This window comes from Trachymyrmex cornetzi, unplaced genomic scaffold (genome assembly GCF_001594075.2).
Source record: "Trachymyrmex cornetzi isolate Tcor2-1 unplaced genomic scaffold, Tcor1.1 scaffold490, whole genome shotgun sequence".
NCBI lineage: Eukaryota > Metazoa > Arthropoda > Insecta > Hymenoptera > Formicidae > Trachymyrmex > Trachymyrmex cornetzi.
In genome coordinates this window covers 126,271-147,379 of record NW_017299729.1, presented here as the reverse complement: position 1 = coordinate 147,379, position 21,109 = coordinate 126,271, and the positions used below count along the sequence as shown (strand labels likewise).

Sequence of the window (21,109 nt, the reverse complement as noted above, 5' to 3'; positions counted from 1 at the left end):
CCGCGGCCACCTCGCCGCCGCGAATCAAATGAATAGACAGATGGACGAACCGTCGCTCTTTTTCCCCCCTCGGCCACTGTGCCCGATGACGCGCGATTCTTACAGCGAAGATCCAAGGAGCGTGGCGGTGCACCGTATAGTATTCACAGCATGCCTCCATTCAGCGGACGATAAAGGAGAAAGCTCACAGTCCACTCCATCTGCTCCGGCTGGCCGTGCCGTAAGTACGTGCGAGAATAAATGCGTGCGTCGTGCGTCGTGCGTGCGTGCGTGCGTGCGTACGTACGTTCGTGCATTCGTGTTTACGACGCGAGCTCTCGTTCTCTCCTCATTCTCTCCCCTATCGCGGGCTTCTTTCCTCTCCACTACGTGTATGCGTGCCTATCACCACTACTAAGTATCCGGATCGCGACGCGGTCTCCTCCTCCTCATCCTCCTCCTCTCGTTCCTCCTATCCCCCTTTACCACGCAACGCCATCGGTCGACGGTCGCCCCCCTTTTCGCGAAAGCGTGCGCTCCCGCCAGCCATCGCGGCCCCTTCGATCGCAGCTGTTCCGCGACGCGGCTCCACTTTGGAGTTCGGTTCGGACTGTTCGGAGTTCAGTGTGTAAGTGTGTTCGACGCGGAGAAATGGCGACTGTCGGGACGTGTGGCGTACCGCGTACGTGGACCACGCTCGTTGCCATGCAAGTATGAATTATCGATCATCGATATAATTTTTGTTGACACGGCATTTTTTACCGAGAGACAGATGATTAACATACTGTAATCATACGGTAAACAAGGATGAAATGATTCATAAAATGAAATGACTAATTCATTGAAATGAATTAATAATGATTCATTGATTGATTGATTCATTCATGAATTTTATCAAATGACTGCGTTACACTGATAATTAAGGGAACCGATTTTTATGTACTTATACTTGGATATGTTGTGGAGCATTAAATAATATATTATTAGACTATATATTTATTTATTTAATTGCTTAATATCTCAAAGTTTAGGGGTCGAAATTAACCCCTAGGAGTAGATTAAAAAATTTGACACCGTTTATTAAGAATATGAAGTACTATAAAACTTTTAATTGTACAAGACATTTTTTTATACATATAGTAAATATTAGCTCAAAATACAAAAATACATTATTTTGGATGTTTTGTTTCTAAATTTTAAGATAATAGCAAATAAAAAAATATGGATCTAATATTTTTTTATGCCCTGCTACTACACATATCTAAAGTAACAATAATTAAATCGATGACGGTCCCCTTGTGAGCTATTAATTTAATTATCTTTTGTAAAAATACGACCATATCGATCTACCAATGTCTACGAAACATCAGGATAATAATGAATAATAAAATAAGTGTTATATTATTATGAGTTAATCTAAATTAATCATACTAATGATCACGAACGGCAGGAACGCGTACGCGTACGCGACACACACATACATTCATTCATCGGCTTTTCTCGCGCGAAAATATACATTATATAAAATAATCCAATTATACACTCACAAGAGAATGAGAAAAACATTAACTAATTTAAAACTAATTTTTTTAATACATGCAATATGTATAGTATTGTTTGTTAAAATATTGCTTTCTCACATAACTCATTTTTAAAGCAAAAGGTCTGTTCTTTTACTTCTTTTCAGCTAAATATGCATCATTCATTTGTCACTCCTCTTTTTCTCTTCATCTCGAAAAGAGAGAAAGAATGCTACTTCTAAAAAGAACCTCAGATTTAGCCCTCCCACCGCGCCGAGCCACGATTTCTTTTCAAGCCGGAATTTATTCAAAACGCTGAAATTTCCGAAACAATAGATTGAGCATTGTTGTATTGTTGCCCTGTTTGAGAAAAATCTCTACTTGCGCCCATGCCAACAATGCTCTGTAATATTACAATTGTTACTCCCTTTTTTATTTTTTTACGATCGGTATTCATAGTGCGTTCTTATTTCAAAACCATCTTAAGGGGATGCTGGAGTGACGGTCGAACTTAATCAGGGTCGATGTACAAACTTTTTTAAATTCAAAATTCGACAATATTGACACCTTTCATTCATTTCTTATACTTATTATATATCGTTGTGTCTCGCTTAAACGCATTAATCTGTCCTTATCTAATATATTGCAACGCCATCTCTTAGGAAGAGATCAACTAAAATACTGCTCGGTTTCGTGGCTTCACGTCAATTTTATTCGTGGTATACGAACGAAATTTTTGGCGACTCTTTTCTTTTATACCAAAGCCCTTACCTCATTTCTAAAAGCATAGGATTGTTCTTCGAGGTTTTCTGTAGGCTGCTAGCTACTTATTTTAAATGGGTAAAATCTGAAACTCTTATATGCAGCAGGGAGGATCCCGCTTTGCCTACAGTTCTGATTGTACACACCACCACCGACGAGATACTATTAAAGACCGACATCCTTACGGGAGTTTGCGTCCTTGTGAATATTGAAGTGATTAAGAGTTAAAAACTGATAATATTGTATTAATTTTATGATTTATTAGTTTCGTAGATGTATTTATGCATTTATTAACACAATAATACTCGATTTTTCTTTAAAATTGAGATTTCAGTGTTATCATCAAAGTTTGATTTTTTTGCAATATATAGGATATTACAGCTTTACAAGTATGTATATTTATTAATGGGACATTTATGTAATAAAAAATCATGAATTTAATAATGCATGAGCCAAATATTTATGTTAATAATAGCAAATTTATATCAATCGTCGGTAATGTCAGCGTTCTTGAATTACCTCCGGGCCCTTGGGGCCCTTTTTATACCGCCGAAAATTTGCCCAGGGTTGACGGTCTTTAATAATATCTCGTCGGTGACACCACTCATATCAACTGGTGCCTAGTAATTTTTCATTGTTTTGCTAATGAGATTATTTTGGGAGGGCTCCGATTGCACACATCGCATATTGCACACATGTATCGCTGATTGGCCAATTTAAAAATAAAATAATCTCATTGGCAAAACTGTGAAAAATTACTAGGCACGAGTTGATATGAGTGATGTGTACAATCAGAACTGTAGGCAAACGGGATCCTCCCCCACCCGCCCCTACGCGCATTTTTATATGCTTGCAAGCTGTAAATTCTAGTTTTGAAAATGATGTGGCAATCTTTTGTTGAACCTTTTCGCAGATTTAACTGCACTTGACTGCACTGCAGAGTGCAGTGTAGTGACGCCTCCAATATAACGACGCTTTATGACGTTCTATATTCCAATTTCCACGTGCATGGAATTCGGATTCTCGTAGTGAAAAACATAATAAATCAAGCTGCAAATCAAGAGCTATCACGATGATCATTCCTGTGCGGTGCTTTACCTGCGGAAAAGTCATTGGAAATAAATGGGAAGCATATTTGGGACTCCTTCAAGCAGAATATACCGAAGGGTAAGAGCGTCTTGTTTTTATTTCTAACCTCGAAACTGAATCATCAATTGACAAGTACCTTTTTTAATAGTCATTTTTTGTTTTATTTTAACGATAATGAACGAGTTCTTTAATTCATTAGCCGCGTTTAGCAGAATGTTTACTTTGCAACTATATTCCTTTATACTATTGTAATTATACTTTTAAATCTAGAGAAATTCTATCTCTGAAGAAACTTCTAATGGTTACAAAATAAACGTTCTGCTGAATGCAGTCATTAGGTCTGTTTTTATTGCCGCACTTTCTGAACTAGTACACACAATGCAATAAGTTGAAGTGAAACAAATATATGTTTGTTTTACTTTAACTTATTTCACTGGTTCAGAGTGCAGCAATAAAAAAACAGATCTATTGGCTGCGTTCAGCAGAACACGATGATTTTGCGACTGTTTTATGATTGTTGAAAACTTCCAACAGTTACAAAATAAATGTTCTGCTGAATGCAGCTAATGATTAATTAATCACATTAAGCACAAACGCAATTTTAATCTGTAAAAACTATATTTACACAATGCAGTTGATCAATCAATAGATTAAAAAATTTGTCTAATATATTAAAACAACAAAAAGATGAAGTATAATTATAAAGATATGTATGTTACAGAGATGCCTTGGACGCACTAGGTCTGAAAAGATACTGCTGTCGTAGGATGCTGCTTGGACATGTAGATTTAATTGAAAAATTACTTAATTATGCACCGCTAGAGAAATAAATTTTATTTGTTATGCCGACATTAATTGGATCTTTTTTGGAACATTTACAAGATACCTGATGTGTATACATAACTCCATAATGTATACTGAAAAAACAATTAAAGTTACTCTGTTGTACAGTCTTTAACATTTTATATTTTAATAATGCGCTTGTGTATTAAGTATAGCTTATAAGTTTACAAGAAAAAAAATAAAAGAATGTTTTATTTGTAAAATGTTCAAATTATTTGTTTTAATTGGCAATGATAACAAAACAATTCGATTACAGCATTAATATTTTATGTAAAATCTATTCATATTACAATATTATATACATACATGATATTTCATGTAAGACAAAAAATGGAAAAATGATTTGAGGAATAAAGCTGTCTTAACAAAATGTAAAATCATTTATATTTTATGTAAACTTCAGCCAGTGCCATGCGTTATAAATAGCAAAAGTTTCATTTATATCGATACAAACTTTATCCGTTCATAAAAGAAGAGGAACAGTATATTACGTGTCTCCTATGTAATCTATGATGTAAAAATACAAAGTAAAACGTTCCCGCGAATGTGTAGTAGAAGAGTGAATTTGATTAGCTGTTCTAAGTATACTACTATTGTATATGCAGGAAATTGCATTTGGACTCAAATTTGATTGATCGTTTTCAGTATGCTATCACTCTTATATGCAACGTTTCGCCTTGTCTTATTACACCATGCGTATATCAATTCGGAAAAGTATATTTTGATGTTAATTCTAAATGCAATGCAGGAAGGCTGTGTGGTACACTTTGCTTGAGCAATATATTTTTTTTCCACAGATAACACATATTCATTTCATGCAAACTCTGTAGTTTTTGCGATTCCAAATCCTTAAAACGTCTTTTTCATAAAAATATATTAATTTTTATATAACATTTTTGTAATATTAAAATACAAACTAAAACAATATTAAATTGCAACATTTGAGTGAAATTAATAAAATTACGCGCGACACGCTACTTTATCCATATCTTTCTATAAGATTGTAAAAATAATTTTCATAAATTGATAAATTAGCCTAAAACTTCTTTAATTATAATTTTGTATAAATGCAGAACTTTTATGTAAAGTTAAACAAAACATTCCAATAATATAAAAATTATTTCCTACAGAAACTTCACGCATTCTTTAGGATACATTCGCACATTACGCTCACGATAATTCATTATTTTGCATTTTCTGTTAAATGAATACTGCTGTTGCCCCTAAATCTAAATCTGCTTTTAATTTCTGTCCTATAAAATATTCGTACTTAATTCATTATTTTGCATTTTCTGTTAAATGAATACTGCTGTTGCCCCTAAATCTAAATCTGCTTTTAATTTCTGTCCTATAAAATATCCGTACGTTATTTTAAAAATTATTTAAAAAATTCTATAAGTTTTTCTATCTATACAAGTAAATATAGAAAAAAATACACTGATTTTCCGTAAAAAGATCCTATTAAAATCAGTGTGGATCTAACAAAATTTATATTTATAAAAATCTGAAATCTCAAAGAAATATATCAGAAAATTTGACCTATATACAATTTAAATACATTCGATTCTGTGAAATTCCAATAAAATCTGCTTGCGAGTATATAATATATACTTAATTAATACCGTTAGTCATACTATGGATAGATCTAAATTTGGTAGAAAATTTTGTTGTATATCGTAGAAATATTTGTACTAGATAAAAAACAGAAAATGTTTTGTCTATCAAGCATTATATAATTTTACTATATCCATTATAGCACTACGTGATCCAAATATTAATGCCATCAGACCTATCACGCATATAATTACATTCTTCAAGGCTACCCAGTTTCCCGGTCCGAAGCCGACATCCCAGTAAGTTACGGTCTCAATGAAGACCGGAATAAGAAGGCCCAAAATGGAGAAACAAAATGCACCAATTAGGCCGATGAACGGTTCGATTGTCGGCACGGCCACGGCAAGGAGAACTATACAACATGAATGGTTATTCCATAATACATCATTAATTTTTTACTTAAAAGATATTTTTAAAATATATATAAGATCTGAATACACACATACCTGCGCCTATTACTAGCACCGTCCTTACGAAATAGTTGGCTAAAAGCGGCCTCTTCTCAAAACGATGTTTTACACCGTTCCATGCAATATCGAGGCACACGTAGAATTGTAAACCAAAAGTACAAAAGACGGCTAAGGCAATGAGTATCTTCACAACTTGTGCCGCTCTGTAAAGTAGTTACCGACAGAGATATAGAAAATCAAATTGAATGATATATACTATTATAAGAATAAAAGTTACAATTCTGTCAAATTAAACTCTTACATTTCTTCTGTTGGTAGATTTAGAGTGATGCTACCCAGCGTCTCATCCTGATACTTAGCATATCCGAGAAACCCAAGAAAAATATATACAAGCGTAACACCAGACATTCCTTTGTTGAGAACTCCGCAAATTCCTACAAAGTGTTGCGGCGTCTTCATGCAGTTCTCCAGAGGCATCACTACGCCAATCGCTTCCATAGCGAAGATAGTGATGCTGAAAAACTGCGGGAAGCTTTCGATTGTAGCTACTAAAGGCACTGAGGACAATGGCGGCAAATCCCAAACGAGATAGTAAAATGTTATTCCCAGTCCTGTTCCCATAAAAATATTCGCCACCATCGAAACTGGCGCGAGATACTTCAAGTCGGGTACCCAACTAAGAAGGATCAGCGGTATCAGCAAATAAGCAGTGATCAAACGGATGTTGTATTCGCCAACATTAACATCTTGGTAATGCTCGATAATCTGCTTGATATTAGCGGCTACGATTACTGCGTACACACTACAGGTACCGTAATATGTAGTAAATAAACTAATCTGTATGAGATATCTATAAACAAAAGAGAAATTCGCTAATTAAAAAAGTTGCTAAAAAATTAATCATATGTTCGAAAAACAAAGTTAATAACCTGGAAGGTTTCGCGAACTTTCTCGCCCACTGAGGTCCGATACTAAAAGCTGTTTCGGCAACTTCAGCAAATCCCATTTCCGCTTTTCGAGTTTTGTAATAGAGCACATGCGCACATTTGACCTGAAAATGAGATACGTTAATCAATCCTAGCTTATGAAAGATAAAATCAAGCTATCTATAGTGATAACTACGCGACTAAATATGAATCTTTATCTCCAGAAACTCACCAGAATATACGCGCAATGTGTGCATACGAATGCAACGAGGATCGTGGCAAAGATACCCAAAAGCAGTCCAGCGCTCCTAAAAGCTATGGGCATAGCTAGTATTCCAGTACCAAGAGAAGCTTTTAATAAGTGCGTTAACGTATCGCAATCCCTGAAAACATCATAATATAGTTACTCACACATTGATCACGTCAAACTAAATCATTAAAAATTAACGATTAAAATAAAAATATATAGTATATATCACAAAATTCGCTTTATAGATATAAAAGAGTACATAAAAGAGCACAAAGATAAAACAAAATTTATATGTCCGTATAACAAATCAAACTAACCAAGACTCCTTATAAATCAAAGAATTGGAAAGAATACGGGCGTTAGGAGTCAGGCGCAGAAGACGTCGCGCAAATAATACACCTATGAAGCTTGAAACTTCTTTATTGTAATCGTGGTGAGCGTCCTTATATATTTTCGGGATAATTAATTACATTCTTAAAGTTTTTTGATAAATTAGTTTCTATATTCTCTAATTCGGCATTTTTAATATTTCCCTTCTTTTTCATTTTCCTTTTCTTTCTTTTTGTTTAATTCTGGCATTTAAATTCTCGATGGAGGGGAGCTCATCATGACAGGATAACTTTTAGTTTATATATGTTAGTTTGTGTTTACTCTGAGGAAGGCTAAAAAATGAGCCGAAACATGTAAGCGCGTTTGTTGAATAAAGTTTCAAGCTTCATAGGTGTATTATTTGCGTAACATCTTCTGCACTTGACTCCTAACGCTCATATTCTTTCCAATTCAAAATTTATGTGTATATGCGTGTGTGTTACAAGATTATTATTAAAAGAATAATGTTGATTCTTACGTTGTCGGATTATCGACTTTGCGTTCCGCGAAGGGATCGAAACTCTTCTCATCGCCCAGTGCTTCAACATCGCGTGGAGCAACTTGTACTATGTATCTGAGAGTTAAATGAATACAAAGCTTTTAGCAATTCGCATTTTGTACGTTTGCGCATTATAAATCACATTTTATTCTCTCGACTAATGTTTTCAATAAAATTAATTGGAGTCTTACTTGGCGGATAGAACGCCATCCTTAAGATTGGATCCATCTTGGGGCAGGAAGGTATCCAACTCTGTCGGCGACTTCTCGTTTGCGTTGGTCTATGTTAAAAATAAGATATAATGAATAGTGTTTATTGTAATGACATGAGATGAGATGACATCAGTAGCGTGAATGAGTTGTGCAAGATAATTATGACGCAAATGAAGATGTGAATAAATTATAAATATATATGCAATAACAGAGCTATATTGCGAGATGGATACTTACCGCAGGCATGTTGTTGATCTATTATTTGCGCGTCACCTGAAATATATACAACAAAACAATCAATATTGTGATTACATTGTTTTGCAAAAATGTAAAATTTAGCAGATTCAGCAAATTTATAAGCACGTTATTATAACACAAATTTTATTTATATACTTTATCATTCTACCTATTACATTATATTGACGTTATTGCGCATCTTTAAAATTTACGATTTCAGTAAATTGACAGAATTCCTCTCAATATTTGTATAGATTAAGTTCATTATACGTATATTCTTATCTTTGAACACACCTTGAACTTTGAAACGTCTGTGATGTAAAAAAACGGCACATATAAGATAACTCCCGCTTACAATCGACAGTATCGTTATTTTCGCTTACGACAAGAGAATAGATGTGCAAATTTGTTACGCAAAATTGTTACGGTTCACTTCACGCGTTTTTACCGGCTATACATGGATTCGTCGCGCTACTGTAAAAGGACATTATGACTCACTTAACATTATTCTAATTTTTTGTTATTGTCATCATTGTTATAGTCACGATCTTCATTTTAAGATAAAACGAAGAAATGAAAAACTTAATGTGTGTACGTACGCGGACAGAAACGCCTACCAATCTGAACTTGCTGAAGTATCGGAACATATTCAAGATTCTCTTTGAATATTCATCATGAATATACGTCATGACTCATGACTGATAATTATTTGAAAAATGGTAACATAAATTAATATTAATGTTAATATAATACAATGTTAATATTAATATCAATATTAATGGTAATATTAATATATTAATAATGATTAATGTATTAATAATATTAGTATTAATAAATTAATAACTCTTATTAATTATAAAAATAACTTTTATATTACTTTTTTTGCAATAAGGAAAATATGTTTTTAAATTATTTTCTTATTCTTTTTATTACTTTTATATAATACTTTTATATAATGGTATACCAAATTAAAGTTTTAGGAGAAATGGATAAACTAATAAAAAAGTCCTTGTAGAGATTTGCTTATTTTTTGCTTCTATTTGAAGAAAATTGCAGAAAATCAAAATTTTTTATGAATTTTTTGCCCAAATTTTGCATTGTTGCAAAAGCCCAACATTTTAACAATACCTTTATTTAAGAAATAACAACATAAATAAATAAATCTAAACAATTAAGTAAAAAATGAGCAAAAAATGTGAAATCTTTCTTGTGCTATTAGATTTCTTTTGAATAAAATATTTTTTTTAAAAAGTTTTTATTTTTTATTTATTTATTACTTATTTTTTTAAACTTACGCATATTGTCACTTCCTTAATGAAAGTATTGTTCAAAATGTAGACACATGCAAAATTTCGAATTAAAAATTTTTGGTTTTATATATTAACATAAATATTAATGTTTATATTAATATTATTCATACTAATATTAATAGTATACTAATATCATTTTTACTCTTAACTGTAGTTGTACACACTGGAGTCTCCAGGACCTCAGCACAACTTTCTCAATTGAGATTTTTTCGCATTTTAAAATATTACTTTTTCTTTGAACTTATCTCGAAGTTCCTAATTCTATCGACTTTTGCACATTATGGACTTGTTCCTTAATCAATTTTCTATCGAATGAAAAAAAAATTAATTGAAATATATTCATTTTAACAGAAATTACGGTAACAAATATGGATGGGGACCCAGTGCGTGTATCTAAGGTACAAAAAACAAGTGTGTACAGCTAGGGTTAATATATTGTATTATATTGATATTTATATTATTAATATTAATTTACATTATCGTTTTTCGGATAATTATTATCAGTCATAATGCATGAATGTGTACACTAGAAAAATAACGCCATAAAGACATAAACATAAAAAGAAATGCAGGAAAATTTAAAATAGCGATTAGATTCCATATAAAATTTTTTGCTTTTTTACGTGTTGAGGATCGAATTAGAACGTCAAGCACGATTAGATACTTAAATTGCGTTGTGTTTGCCGCAATTCAATTATGTTACGAGATTGTATTGTACATGTGATACCAAAGAGTGTTAACTTTACCACTTCCGGGTTCACGAACTCGACTTTGCTTGGATAAAGTAAACAATCGCGTATATGTGCAGACGTTGATAAAACACGATAATCTGACACTTTAATTATTAGAAGGGGGCAAAGATGCAATGAAAAAGTTACACGCTTGGCGTTTTCAGAGAAGAATTCTTCAACGCATCACATCTTGAAAAATCTGTCGAATAACAATATTTTAAGAATTAAAAATTCTCGAAATTTTTCTACAAGTAAGCCGTTTTGTTTTTTTATTATGTTTCGTCGTTATATTTACTCTATGCTTTCCTGCTATTTTAATAGATATAAAAAATAGGTATTTTTTCAAGGAGTATAATAAACAGATAATGTAATGCATACAAGATTTAAAAGAAATGCGACAAGAATTCATAGCAGAGTGCAAATTTTCTATGTGTTAAAATAAGTTAATGACTTTTTTTCGTGCTGAAATCATATCCTAGCAAATAAGCTGACGTTTGTCGCCATTTTAACGTCAACGATGATTGTTGCCGTCGATATACCGCTATATACTTGTATTTATAATTCACAAAATCGAATATATTTCTAACGAAAATAGCACAAATTGAAGTTAAAATAACGTCAACTTTGCTAGGATCTCTCTGCAACACATTCTAAGTGTAAGTGTTGATTGACGTAGAATTGATACACTATTACGATAGCAGTTTTTCACTGTCAAATAATGTTGGATATAAGAATACAAATAGTAATAGGAACGGCTCAATGGCTACGTTTACACTGTGCGTTTAATTCGCGACCTGTACAATAGGTATCCTTGTTTATCCTGTAGGTTACACACAAAGGCACACATCGTATAGATCGCGGACTAAACGCCAGCATAAACGTAGTCATTAACCATCGGCGAGATAACTCTCTAAACGCTCTATTTTGAAACAAGACGAAAAGACCCACAGTCGTTAACTTTACCTATGAACGAACGGACAGATGAAACACGATGATCCCCAGACACAGCACACAATATTTACAAAATATTTAGAAATATTTATAAGATTTATTTTAAATATTTTGTAAATATTTTTGTGGTTTTAGATTGCACAGATCATAAATATTTATTATAAATATTATGAAATACTTATTAGAATAGTTATAGTAAATGCTATAAAAATACTTAATGAGACATTATAATCCAAATAAAAAATACTTATTAGAAATATTTATTTATATTTATCATAAATATTGCATAAAATATTTAGTCTATATTTTAATAATATTTCGAATAAAGCTTTAGATAAAATATGTATAAAATATCTATGTAACATTTCAAAAAATGAATATTAATAAATATTTATCATAAATATTCTGTGCTGTCTGGGTCCATCTATTTAATGATTCGCTTTAATGATAATTTAAGATCGAGTATATATACTTTAAAGCACACAAGATTGCCGAATATTATCATGAATGATAATCTAATCTCACTGTTTATTATCGATGTTATTACGATTTGAACATAATTGGCCGTGACGGAACTTTTACACTAAATAGCACTTAAACCCGCGAGATAATCAGATGAATGAATTGGAGATCGATGTACACAAAAAAGTCCTGACAGTCCTTGGTCCCCCACGACGGAATAGAAAGCTTCAGGTTGTGGAACAAGGTCTATGATCTAATCTGTTGTATGCGGCCGACTCGAGATTAAACAACAGCCGTTTGTCTTATTTATCCCACAATGATATCGAAAGACTTCGTTACGCGGGTAACCAAATGAAGAAAAAGATGAATTACGAGAGTAGATAAACTGTCAAATAAACTCAAGTTGCCGTAATAAGATTGAGCAATTAACGTAATTAGTTGATTCCTTTACTTATCTGACAATTGCTGGGTCGGTCATTAAACTTAAGACTTAATTCCCTGTTAATTGCGATTAATTTTATGCCTAACCCACAATATCAGAACTGATCTTGACTTTCTTCCAAGATAATTGGACTGCAAAATACGTTTCATACATTTTCTGTAAAATCAAGTAGATTTAACCGCATATGACGCTAATCATCTCGTCGCCAAGTTTTGAAAAGATTAATTTTAGGTGCGCAAAGAAGAGGGAGGACTTCTCGAAATTACAAAAGCATCTTTTGCATCTTGTCCCAAGCATGTTCACCGGTCACGCGAGAAATATGATAATCATTTACGCAAAATCGCAAAAAGAAAACTTGAAGTCTCGTGTGCTTAACACGTGAATACGTTACGCAACGTTGGTTATCTTAAAATAAAACATCGAATACGTGTACGATATTAAACATTTACGTTTTTAAATAAACTTATATAACGAATAAAATAATTGCATTTTAAACAATTAAAAATAAAAACAGATAAAACGGCATTTCTATAACATAAATTTTCCTTGAAAATAAATTTCTACTTGAAGGCGGTAAAAAGTAAGCATATGGCATCACACGTTAAGGAACTGATTGATAATCCAACAGTACCGCATCAAATTGCAAATAACGTTATTGAAGAAACGCAAGTTGATATGGTGACTATCTTATCAGAAGTTACCACTTGAAGGGTTGCGTTCGCCATAACTGAAAACTTTTGATTTTATTATACTCGGGTCAAAGATAAACGGTTCATAAACCGTCGAACAAAGTGTGGAAAACAAGGCGGACGCTGTAGTTACTTTGGTGAATTACAACACAGGTCAGTATTGAAACTGCATAAACTATGTATTATTCGTCCTCAAATGACAGAGAGAGAGAGAAAGAGAGAGAATTTACAATTAATAACTAATCCCAGTATTTTCTTATAACAGATGAGACCAAATGTTTATCAAATAGCGAATTCGATTGGATGCACTCACAAGTGTGCACCGGTGTACATTAAAAAATTGCGCGTACACAGATTGATATAAAAATGTGTGTTTAATATAGATACAAAAACGGATTAAATTATGAAATCCTCAATACATTTTATTGTGTGTGTGTGTGCTGTTAAAGTAAAATCTATATTTTATAATTTGAAATATTTGCACGCGGCTTTAATACGCACTGGTGCGCACTAGAGCGTCCAACCGAATTCGTTAAAACTTCGATTATATATAGCCAGTCATTAGGGAGTTTTTGCAATAACGTGATTCAGATATGGTAAACGCTAAAGTCACGTTGTCCTTTTTTTAATTAGTTGTTAAGACAAAGATAACCTGACTTTAGCGTTCATCGTATCTGGATAAATGGTTTTGCAAAAATTCCCAATTATTTTCATTAAAATTATAAAAGTTCAAACACAATAAAACGTTTAAGAAAATCGCGAGAAATTTCAGGATAAGCAAGATTTAGATGACATGAAATACTTAGGGGGATGCTAAAGATACCTGTACGGGAAGTCGCTAAATATATTCGATGAATGCCGACTTGGCATTTATAAGACAAACCATACACGTAAAAACTTTTCGCTATAGGATTCAACTTCTTGGAAAAGAATGAATGTCCAAGTGTATTTTCCTACAAAAGCGTAATATCAATTTTAAAATTGCCGTTTCAGTTGTTACGAATCAGCAATTTTCTGTATCTTTGAATCAGTCATTGCGAATGGTCCGCATCGCATTAGCGTGATATTTCACGCGTTAAAGAATGTGTTAACGTATTATAATTGCAAAATATTGGCATCAGTATTCGAGAAGTATACCCAATTCGGAAAGATTTATATTTTTAGCAATTATGAGAGAATTTGATAAACATCTTTCGTAGAAGCGTGATATATTACGAACTTTAATCGTAGAATCTGCACTAAACTGGTTTATTACCCGGTTCCGAAAGCTGCTACCTGCCTTAAAAGCCGACTTATCTTCCCTTCCCGTCTGTATATCCGATACGTCTATAGTCTCACACCTGTGTGAGCTTATTGCGTTTCGATAAATTTGCGCAGCGATAACGCTTTTTCTATGACTATATCGCGGAAGAAATACGCGCGAGCGGCTGCGTCCGAAACATCGGTACGCGGTTACATCATGCAAATGTACTGGTATAATGATAAAGACGCCGTAGCCATAGAAGTTGCCAACATGACCATAGAAGTACTCCATGTGGTTTCTTTCACGAGCAGCTGCTACATTCAAGGAAATATTATACTCGTACGTGTGACTCATTTTAGTGACAACGGGAAATACTCGAGATATAGGCAAATTGATGATCTTCTATTTAATTGCGATATCGTATAACAGCGATAATGTTAACAATGATTACAGCATTATAGTAATAATGATATATAACACTATATACTGTGCAATAGCAATAATATATAATACTATATATCGTACAACATATTGCACGAACTTGCAGATTTGAACAAATATGAGAAACGGAAAACAATTTTTATTTTAACAAAATATTTAACTTAATTTTTATAATCATTCATTTTCGTAACTACATTTTTACTTTTCTTAATTTTGTGTGGGTGTATACACACACACACACACATTTCTCATCCATAAGGAAATAGAAATAGAACAGAATGAAATGATATAAAATAAGAAATATATATATATATATATATACACACACATATGTAGGTCCCTTAATTACGTTTGCTTTGCGCAACTATTATATCTTTTTTTATGTGACTTGCTTTACATCTTTTTGTCCCGAAATCCTACTATTCCACGAATTTATCACAGCCGTCACAGTCAAGATCTCACGCGCATGAATGACGATCCGAAAATATCGACGCGGGAAAGACTCAGGATACAGACAAAGTTCTCGTGGCGTTGCTACAATGTACAGGCAGAAATCGAAGAATCGATCGAAGGAACGTGGCGCTCACCTGCCAAGTAGTTCGCCGGTGATAGTTTCTACGTGTTGCGAATGCCTAAGAATCAAGCCCGTCTCGCCGGCGGTTACCTCATTCCTGAGTGCAGGATCGTCTGATGGGCGCAAGTTTCGGAGCGCGCTGTTCTCATACGGTACTTATACAGTTCCACGAATCGTTCAAAAGACCGCGGCCGACTGCCGCCGCGACTTCATTACTTGGCTACTTTCCACCGCCACACCGCCTCCTTCACCACCGTGTCTTCGCCGCCGCCGACACCGCCGCCGCCGCTGCCGCCGCCGCCATCTTCCGAGGCTTTATGGCAGAGGTCGTCGTTCGGCCACCGTTATCGATTCCCGCCGAATGGCCTTTGGAACTTCGCGAGCGGCGCAAATCCGAGGTTCACGCAAAACCACTGTTACCTGCAAAATTATGATCCTCAATACCCCGCGTACCTCGAGTACTGCAATATCGCGCTATATTTTATTTGTAGGACCTTTCGGGAAATATCGCATCTTCTGCTCCGCCTTACCGTCAAAAGGAGCGAAGCTGCACTGAGAAGAAAAATGTACTAAATTTTTTAATAAATATTTATTTGAATAGTATCAACTAAACGTTTACAGTAAACTAAACTTACACAGCAACTATATATTTACTCAATAAAAAGACGATAGTCAAATTAAGTTAAGTCAAATTAATGGTTTTTATATCTAAATATAAATATATCTTTATATTTGTAAATATTTAGATATTATTAGTTATTATATATTAAGTACTATTCAAACAAATGACTTATTAAAATTTAGTACATTCTTTACAGAATATCGTTTCGTTGCACATGGAACTGAACAAGACAACTTGAAAAAAAGAAAATAAAAAAAAGTGAACTTGTAGCTTCCACATCGTCCCTCACCTAAATCCGTATCGTGTGACGCGCCAGAAATGGCGGGCGCATGAAGACGTCTAACAATAAGTCTGGCCTGCACATGGCCCGCTGACTTCTCGATTTGAATGCACCCGGCGCGTGATGAAATTCGGCGAGTCTTTATGTCACGCTCGCCGTTGTGACGCACTGCTATCCGTTACGACGTCAACGACGTGTGCCGCGCGCGTTCATTATCGCGCGTGCAACACGAGCGCGTGGGATACTCGATTCTTGCTATTACCGTCAATATAAATATTGTATAATCAACGTCCATATACAGGCCGTTCAGAACGAGCGCGTAGTGCTGATTAGATATAATTCTCCTTGAAGAAACTCGCATAGTTATAGTATTACCTAGATAGCAAAAAAAAAACATTCTTAAATGCATAAGTATTCAATAGAAAATTATTTCGGAACCTTTCACATAATGAAATGCTTTTTGAATTGAACTAACTTTGTCAGAAACTCATGACCAAATGTTCTAATTTCGATTATTTAAGGTCACAGAATAGGCCAATTATGTACTTCAGTTCAACTTCATAGCCGTCTAGAATGTTAATTCGTCTTCACTTAGTAGGGCGATGGCGGGACCGCAATTTCGTCCAATCGAACATTGATCGTACGAATAATTGGTCGGATGGACATCGTAGGCAAGGTCACGAAAAAGACAGGCATTAACTTGTGTATAAATGATAAAGACGGTCAAAATGATTCACAAATTAGAGGTTTCGCATGAGAACGCCAACCACGTCTGAAATTAAATATCCGGAATATCATACTAGTAACATGATAAGAGCGCATGCAACAGTTTTGCTGCTGTGTCAGTAAAGCCGTGTAAAAATTATAACTCTATTGCTCGTATTCTGATCTACATTTTCGTCAACAACGATTTTATTAACTGTAATTGAAAATTAACATAATCAAATATGTATAATACTTTAAAAATATAAGATATCTTTGAGAGACCCTATTTAAAATTTGAAGAAATTAATTAAGTATCCACATAAAGATTTTTCAAGAATAAATAGAAACTATACTGAATTAAAAGTAGTAGTTAAAATCTTTCAAAACGTAAGCATATAAACGTAGCTCGAGAGAGCTCCAAAAATATACAAAACGTAACCCTAATATTTACTTTAAATTCCATTGAAGTTACGTCATTCTTCTAAAGCCACGAATTGCTATTTGTGCAGTAAACAGTAATAAATTATTAATTAAATCAACATTGTATCATAAATAGATTTATTTTTTTATTCGTTCCTCTGTCAATTATTTGATTTATAAGATTTATTTGAAGTTTGAACTTTGATAGACGAAACAGTGTCAAGTCATTGACACGTCAGTGACAAGCGTAGCTGTCAACATTGCCAATAATCTCTCGACCATGCTTCAAAATTTTCTCACTATTTAAAATTTATCTCCAGTGAAATTTCTACGTATTAACATTACAGTATTCAATTTCGAAGATAGCTCAATTAATGGAAAAATTTATTATGCAATCAAGTTAAAATTAACCAATCAAAAATCGTTCAATAAGAGCAACTTACTTATGTAATATCATTGAAAAATATTTAATCGACAATGTTAACTGGAAAGAACAAAACGCTCGTGTACGAGCAAGCCCCCCCGAATGTATGCAAGGAGCACTACCTACTTTTGTTGGAATTATACGTTAAACAGGCGTCAGGCGACCGCCTAACCAAGTTGAATCAGATGTTTTTCGTACCTACCAGTGTCCATTTTGGATTCCTCGACTTCGTAAATGAAAATGATTTAGTAATCACTCCAGTAGATCCCCTTTTCCAACCACAGGTAGGCATCATTAATGAAGCTGAAGTCTTCAATGTTGGAAAATCAGTACTGTTCGCTATCGATTCTGAGGCGGCTATGAACCGCGTTACAAAAATGATCCTTAAACTCACGGTGAAGAAGCAGATGCCAGATGCCATCAAGCCGGATGTCTTAGTAGGAACTGGCGAACTGGACTTGTCCGATCAGTATGCGGCTTTGCGAATAGAGATGATACAGGACTGGAAAAATAGTGTTACAACATCCAAAGAGTTTGATGGTCAAGTGCCATTGATTTATAATGGCAACTTGTCGGCCAATCTGGATATCTTTGTAAGAATCTCTGGTCTCGGACAGATGATTGTCACAGAATTTGACACACCAATTGCACAGGATCCTTCAACATTTATTTTCGGCGCTGGAGAAGCCGATCAGATTTTATTGTACAAATGTCGCGAAGTGGACTCACGTATTCTTGATGTCTTCGAAGGTTCCTGCGAGGATCTTCAAAGACCGATAACTTGTCCTGTGTGCATACCAGTGAAGTATCCTTGTATACCGTGTGGGAAATTAGCAGCTGTTGAAAAGAGGGATGAGAAAATGAGAAAAAAAAGAATCGATGAGATAGTTGAAAGGAAATTAAAGGATATAGTATGTACTTATTAGAAAATTAAGAAATAATTTCTCGATTAGAGAGACATCTAAACTCAATTTTGATTTTTCAGTCATCAAAAGGCTCTGTTCAATATAATCGCGATCCATCTCAGCCTTGCGGCAAGCCGGTAGTTCTTAAAGTATCCGGTCTCTTCGACAATGGTGACAATCCTGACAGAAAGAAACCTACAGTAACAGTTGCCGCAGAGTCTGCTGCAACGAAACCAGGCGAGCCATCTGATCCTGACCATGATATTTTTGTCTTGAGAATCGGTAAGAAGGGCCTCGTTGGGGTTGGCGAGAAATCTGACATACAGCTAGAGATGAAGACCCCGAAAGGACCTGAAAGAAGGCCCCCGATTAGATACGAGACCAGAGATGTGCAGACAGACGAGCATGACGAAGAACTGCCGAAGGAGCATAAGAAGAAGATTAAGAAGAAAAAGTGAAATGCTTCTTTATTTAAATTCAAGAGTCAAGTTCTCAGCATAATATTCTAAGCACAAATCTAAGGAATTAATTTTGCGGCGATATCTTTTCTTATTGTCAATTTTCGATTTTAATACATTTGTTTGTTAATACAACTGTTGTGTAATAAACATGTATTTATATTTAAATTTTTTCTTTTATTATTTAAACTTTTATATAAATTTTATTATTTACTTATTTATTTTATTATTTATTATTTAAATTTTTTCTTTTACTAAATAAGTGTTGCAAAAAAAAAACAAAATATTATCATTATAGATATAAATAAAATAAAAATGAGAGAAATCAAACTCAAATAAATTGTTTTATTTTTGCGCATTATGTTCTGCTAATATCGAGAACTTAGCTTTAAAACTTCGAACTAGTAATTTACTTCAGTAACTTGTATAATTGTCAACCTAAATTTTTTGTATTCTCAATAATCTCAATGACAATTAAAATTAATTAAAGAGTAAACATAAACAATAATTAAATAAAAATTGCTAAAATATGTTCTACAATTAATAAAGTTATTGAATTTTTATTAAAGAGACAAGTAAACATAAAATAAAAATTTAAAAAGTAATATAAATAATTTGTTATATTAATCGCAATCTCTTACATAGAAATATATGACAGAAACAGAAACTAATGGAAGGGGAACTATTGATTTTGATAGAATTATTAGTCGATACAGTGAATATTCCTACAATACGGGCAATCTACGACGAAATATTGCCGACAAAAACATGCATCTCATTTCAAGTAAAAATTTTATATTTATTAATTCGTTTATTAATTCGCTAATATTGTAAAAATAATTATAGATATTGAACTTGCCCCCTATCAATATTTATCAAGAAACGCCAATAGAAGCTTGTGCCTGTACGCACAATGGACCGCAAGTCTTTAAAAGGGGCAAATCCTGCTTATTTGCTCTTTCAGACAATGTCCTACAGAAACCATTGTGCAACTTTCCCATAACAATGTCCGTTTACAAAGAACTACCGCCAGGAGTTTTGCCGGACGTGATGCTAATTGGTCTGTGAATTTTTACTTGCTCCGCTTTATTACTTTTCTTCAATATCCACACATTCGAATCAAGGAATTGAAATTTCATCCAAATAAAGACATATATATTCTTTGGCACTCACACAGGCACTCACCAGATTCAACTTCATGGCCTTATAAACTCTCTGTTGACCACGTATATTTCTCAACACAGTAATCCGTGCAGAACGATGAAGAACGCTTTTAAAATTACCACAGCGACAGGACAACATGTAGGCGAAGTTACAGTTTTCATCCGCGCTTCATGTTTCGGCAAGAAGATCGTTACACAATTTCAGCTTCCTCGCAACAAGGAACCCTATCTTTTCAAGGGCATGGACGATAGTCCTGTCTATCAATGCAAGAGAGTCGTTTCCGCTTCCGATAGACAACAGATACATTGCGTGTGTTCTCCCAAGTCTCGCGACGGTAGCGGAGAAGCTGCAAGGATTCGCTATTACGTTAGTGCCGATGAATGTCGGCGAAAAGAACGACTGGAGAATATCAAGAAAGATAAATGTCCTTCATGTTGTCGCGGTATACGAGATATCGTCAAGAGCAAGGAAACTGTTAGAAAATGTGGCTGCATCATTAAAGATGAACGGACTTGTAATTGCGTCCGGTCAAATATCAAATATTCAACATGAGTAGAGAACAGCGCAGAATTAACGTT

The 21,109-nt window shown here is 34.0% G+C and overlaps 5 protein-coding genes across 13 annotated transcripts in view; 3 read left to right on the top strand and 2 right to left on the bottom strand.

Annotated features, from left to right (window-relative positions):
* Positions 1-2,287, bottom strand: part of PAN3 (Poly(A) specific ribonuclease subunit PAN3) — a 6,722-nt gene extending 4,435 nt beyond the window's left edge. Inside the window, exon 1 of one of the 4 annotated variants that reach the window (XM_018514197.1) lies at positions 2,271-2,287. The gene's annotated coding sequence lies outside the window, so the exon portion shown is untranslated. Of the gene's footprint in view, positions 1-50; positions 178-286; positions 451-2,270 lie in introns of those variants that run through there. The other 3 variants (XM_018514194.1, XM_018514191.1, XM_018514192.1) reach the window with 3 other exon arrangements.
* On the top strand, positions 170-4,336 carry Rpb10 (DNA-directed RNA polymerases I, II, and III subunit Rpb10). Of its 2 annotated transcripts, none has more exons than XM_018514204.1 (3): positions 170-220; positions 3,175-3,428; positions 4,072-4,336. In XM_018514204.1, the coding sequence occupies exons 2-3, from the start codon at positions 3,334-3,336 to the stop codon at positions 4,178-4,180; spliced, it is 204 nt and encodes a 67-aa protein (XP_018369706.1). In that variant the 5' UTR covers positions 170-220; positions 3,175-3,333; the 3' UTR covers positions 4,181-4,336. The 2 variants fall into 2 exon arrangements, with proteins under 2 accessions (XP_018369706.1, XP_018369705.1); XM_018514203.1 differs by lacking the exon at positions 170-220 and adding an exon at positions 610-690.
* A 1,428-nt stretch (positions 4,337-5,764) lies between these two features.
* Positions 5,765-15,963, bottom strand: path (solute carrier family 36 member pathetic). Of its 2 annotated transcripts, none has more exons than XM_018514218.1 (9): positions 15,567-15,963; positions 8,711-8,746; positions 8,453-8,541; positions 8,241-8,336; positions 7,376-7,526; positions 7,147-7,268; positions 6,519-7,067; positions 6,254-6,420; positions 5,765-6,159 (listed from the first exon to the last, which is right to left on the bottom strand). In XM_018514218.1, the coding sequence occupies exons 2-9, from the start codon at positions 8,717-8,719 to the stop codon at positions 5,915-5,917; spliced, it is 1,428 nt and encodes a 475-aa protein (XP_018369720.1). In that variant the 5' UTR covers positions 8,720-8,746; positions 15,567-15,963; the 3' UTR covers positions 5,765-5,914. The 2 variants fall into 2 exon arrangements, with proteins under 2 accessions (XP_018369720.1, XP_018369721.1); XM_018514219.1 differs by having other exon boundaries at positions 8,714-8,746.
* LOC108765475 (microtubule-associated protein 10) lies at positions 8,433-21,105 on the top strand. Of its 4 annotated transcripts, none has more exons than XM_018514224.1 (4): positions 8,433-8,445; positions 20,013-20,151; positions 20,214-20,427; positions 20,545-21,105. In XM_018514224.1, exons 2-4 carry the CDS (start codon positions 20,038-20,040, stop codon positions 21,081-21,083), a joined length of 867 nt encoding a protein of 288 aa, XP_018369726.1. In that variant the 5' UTR covers positions 8,433-8,445; positions 20,013-20,037; the 3' UTR covers positions 21,084-21,105. The 4 variants fall into 4 exon arrangements, with proteins under 4 accessions (XP_018369726.1, XP_018369724.1, XP_018369725.1 ...); XM_018514222.1 differs by lacking the exon at positions 8,433-8,445 and adding an exon at positions 19,862-19,894; XM_018514223.1 differs by lacking the exon at positions 8,433-8,445 and adding an exon at positions 19,914-19,942.
* Positions 17,798-19,443, top strand: LOC108765474 (uncharacterized). Its single transcript, XM_018514221.1, has 2 exons — positions 17,798-18,915; positions 18,990-19,443. The coding sequence occupies exons 1-2, from the start codon at positions 18,058-18,060 to the stop codon at positions 19,365-19,367; spliced, it is 1,236 nt and encodes a 411-aa protein (XP_018369723.1). The 5' UTR covers positions 17,798-18,057; the 3' UTR covers positions 19,368-19,443.
* Positions 21,106-21,109: the final 4 nt, after the last annotated feature.

Excerpts from the sequence above, each read along its gene's own strand:
- LOC108765474 (XM_018514221.1), top strand. The coding sequence starts at position 18,058 with ATGTTAACTGGAAAGAACAAAACGCTCGTGTACGAGCAAGCCCCCCCG. Across the intron at positions 18,916-18,989 it reads AAAGGAAATTAAAGGATATA|TCATCAAAAGGCTCTGTTCA; the intron begins GTATGTACTTAT and ends TTGATTTTTCAG.
- Rpb10 (XM_018514204.1), top strand. The coding sequence starts at position 3,334 with ATGATCATTCCTGTGCGGTGCTTTACCTGCGGAAAAGTCATTGGAAAT. Across the intron at positions 3,429-4,071 it reads CAAGCAGAATATACCGAAGG|AGATGCCTTGGACGCACTAG; the intron begins GTAAGAGCGTCT and ends TGTATGTTACAG.
- path (XM_018514218.1), bottom strand. Across the intron at positions 7,269-7,375 it reads CACATTGCGCGTATATTCTG|GTCAAATGTGCGCATGTGCT; the intron begins GTGAGTTTCTGG and ends TCTCATTTTCAG. Across the intron at positions 6,160-6,253 it reads GGTGCTAGTAATAGGCGCAG|TTCTCCTTGCCGTGGCCGTG; the intron begins GTATGTGTGTAT and ends CATGTTGTATAG.
- LOC108765475 (XM_018514224.1), top strand. The coding sequence starts at position 20,038 with ATGGAAGGGGAACTATTGATTTTGATAGAATTATTAGTCGATACAGTG. Across the intron at positions 20,152-20,213 it reads AAACATGCATCTCATTTCAA|ATATTGAACTTGCCCCCTAT; the intron begins GTAAAAATTTTA and ends AAATAATTATAG. Across the intron at positions 20,428-20,544 it reads GCCGGACGTGATGCTAATTG|GCACTCACCAGATTCAACTT; the intron begins GTCTGTGAATTT and ends GCACTCACACAG.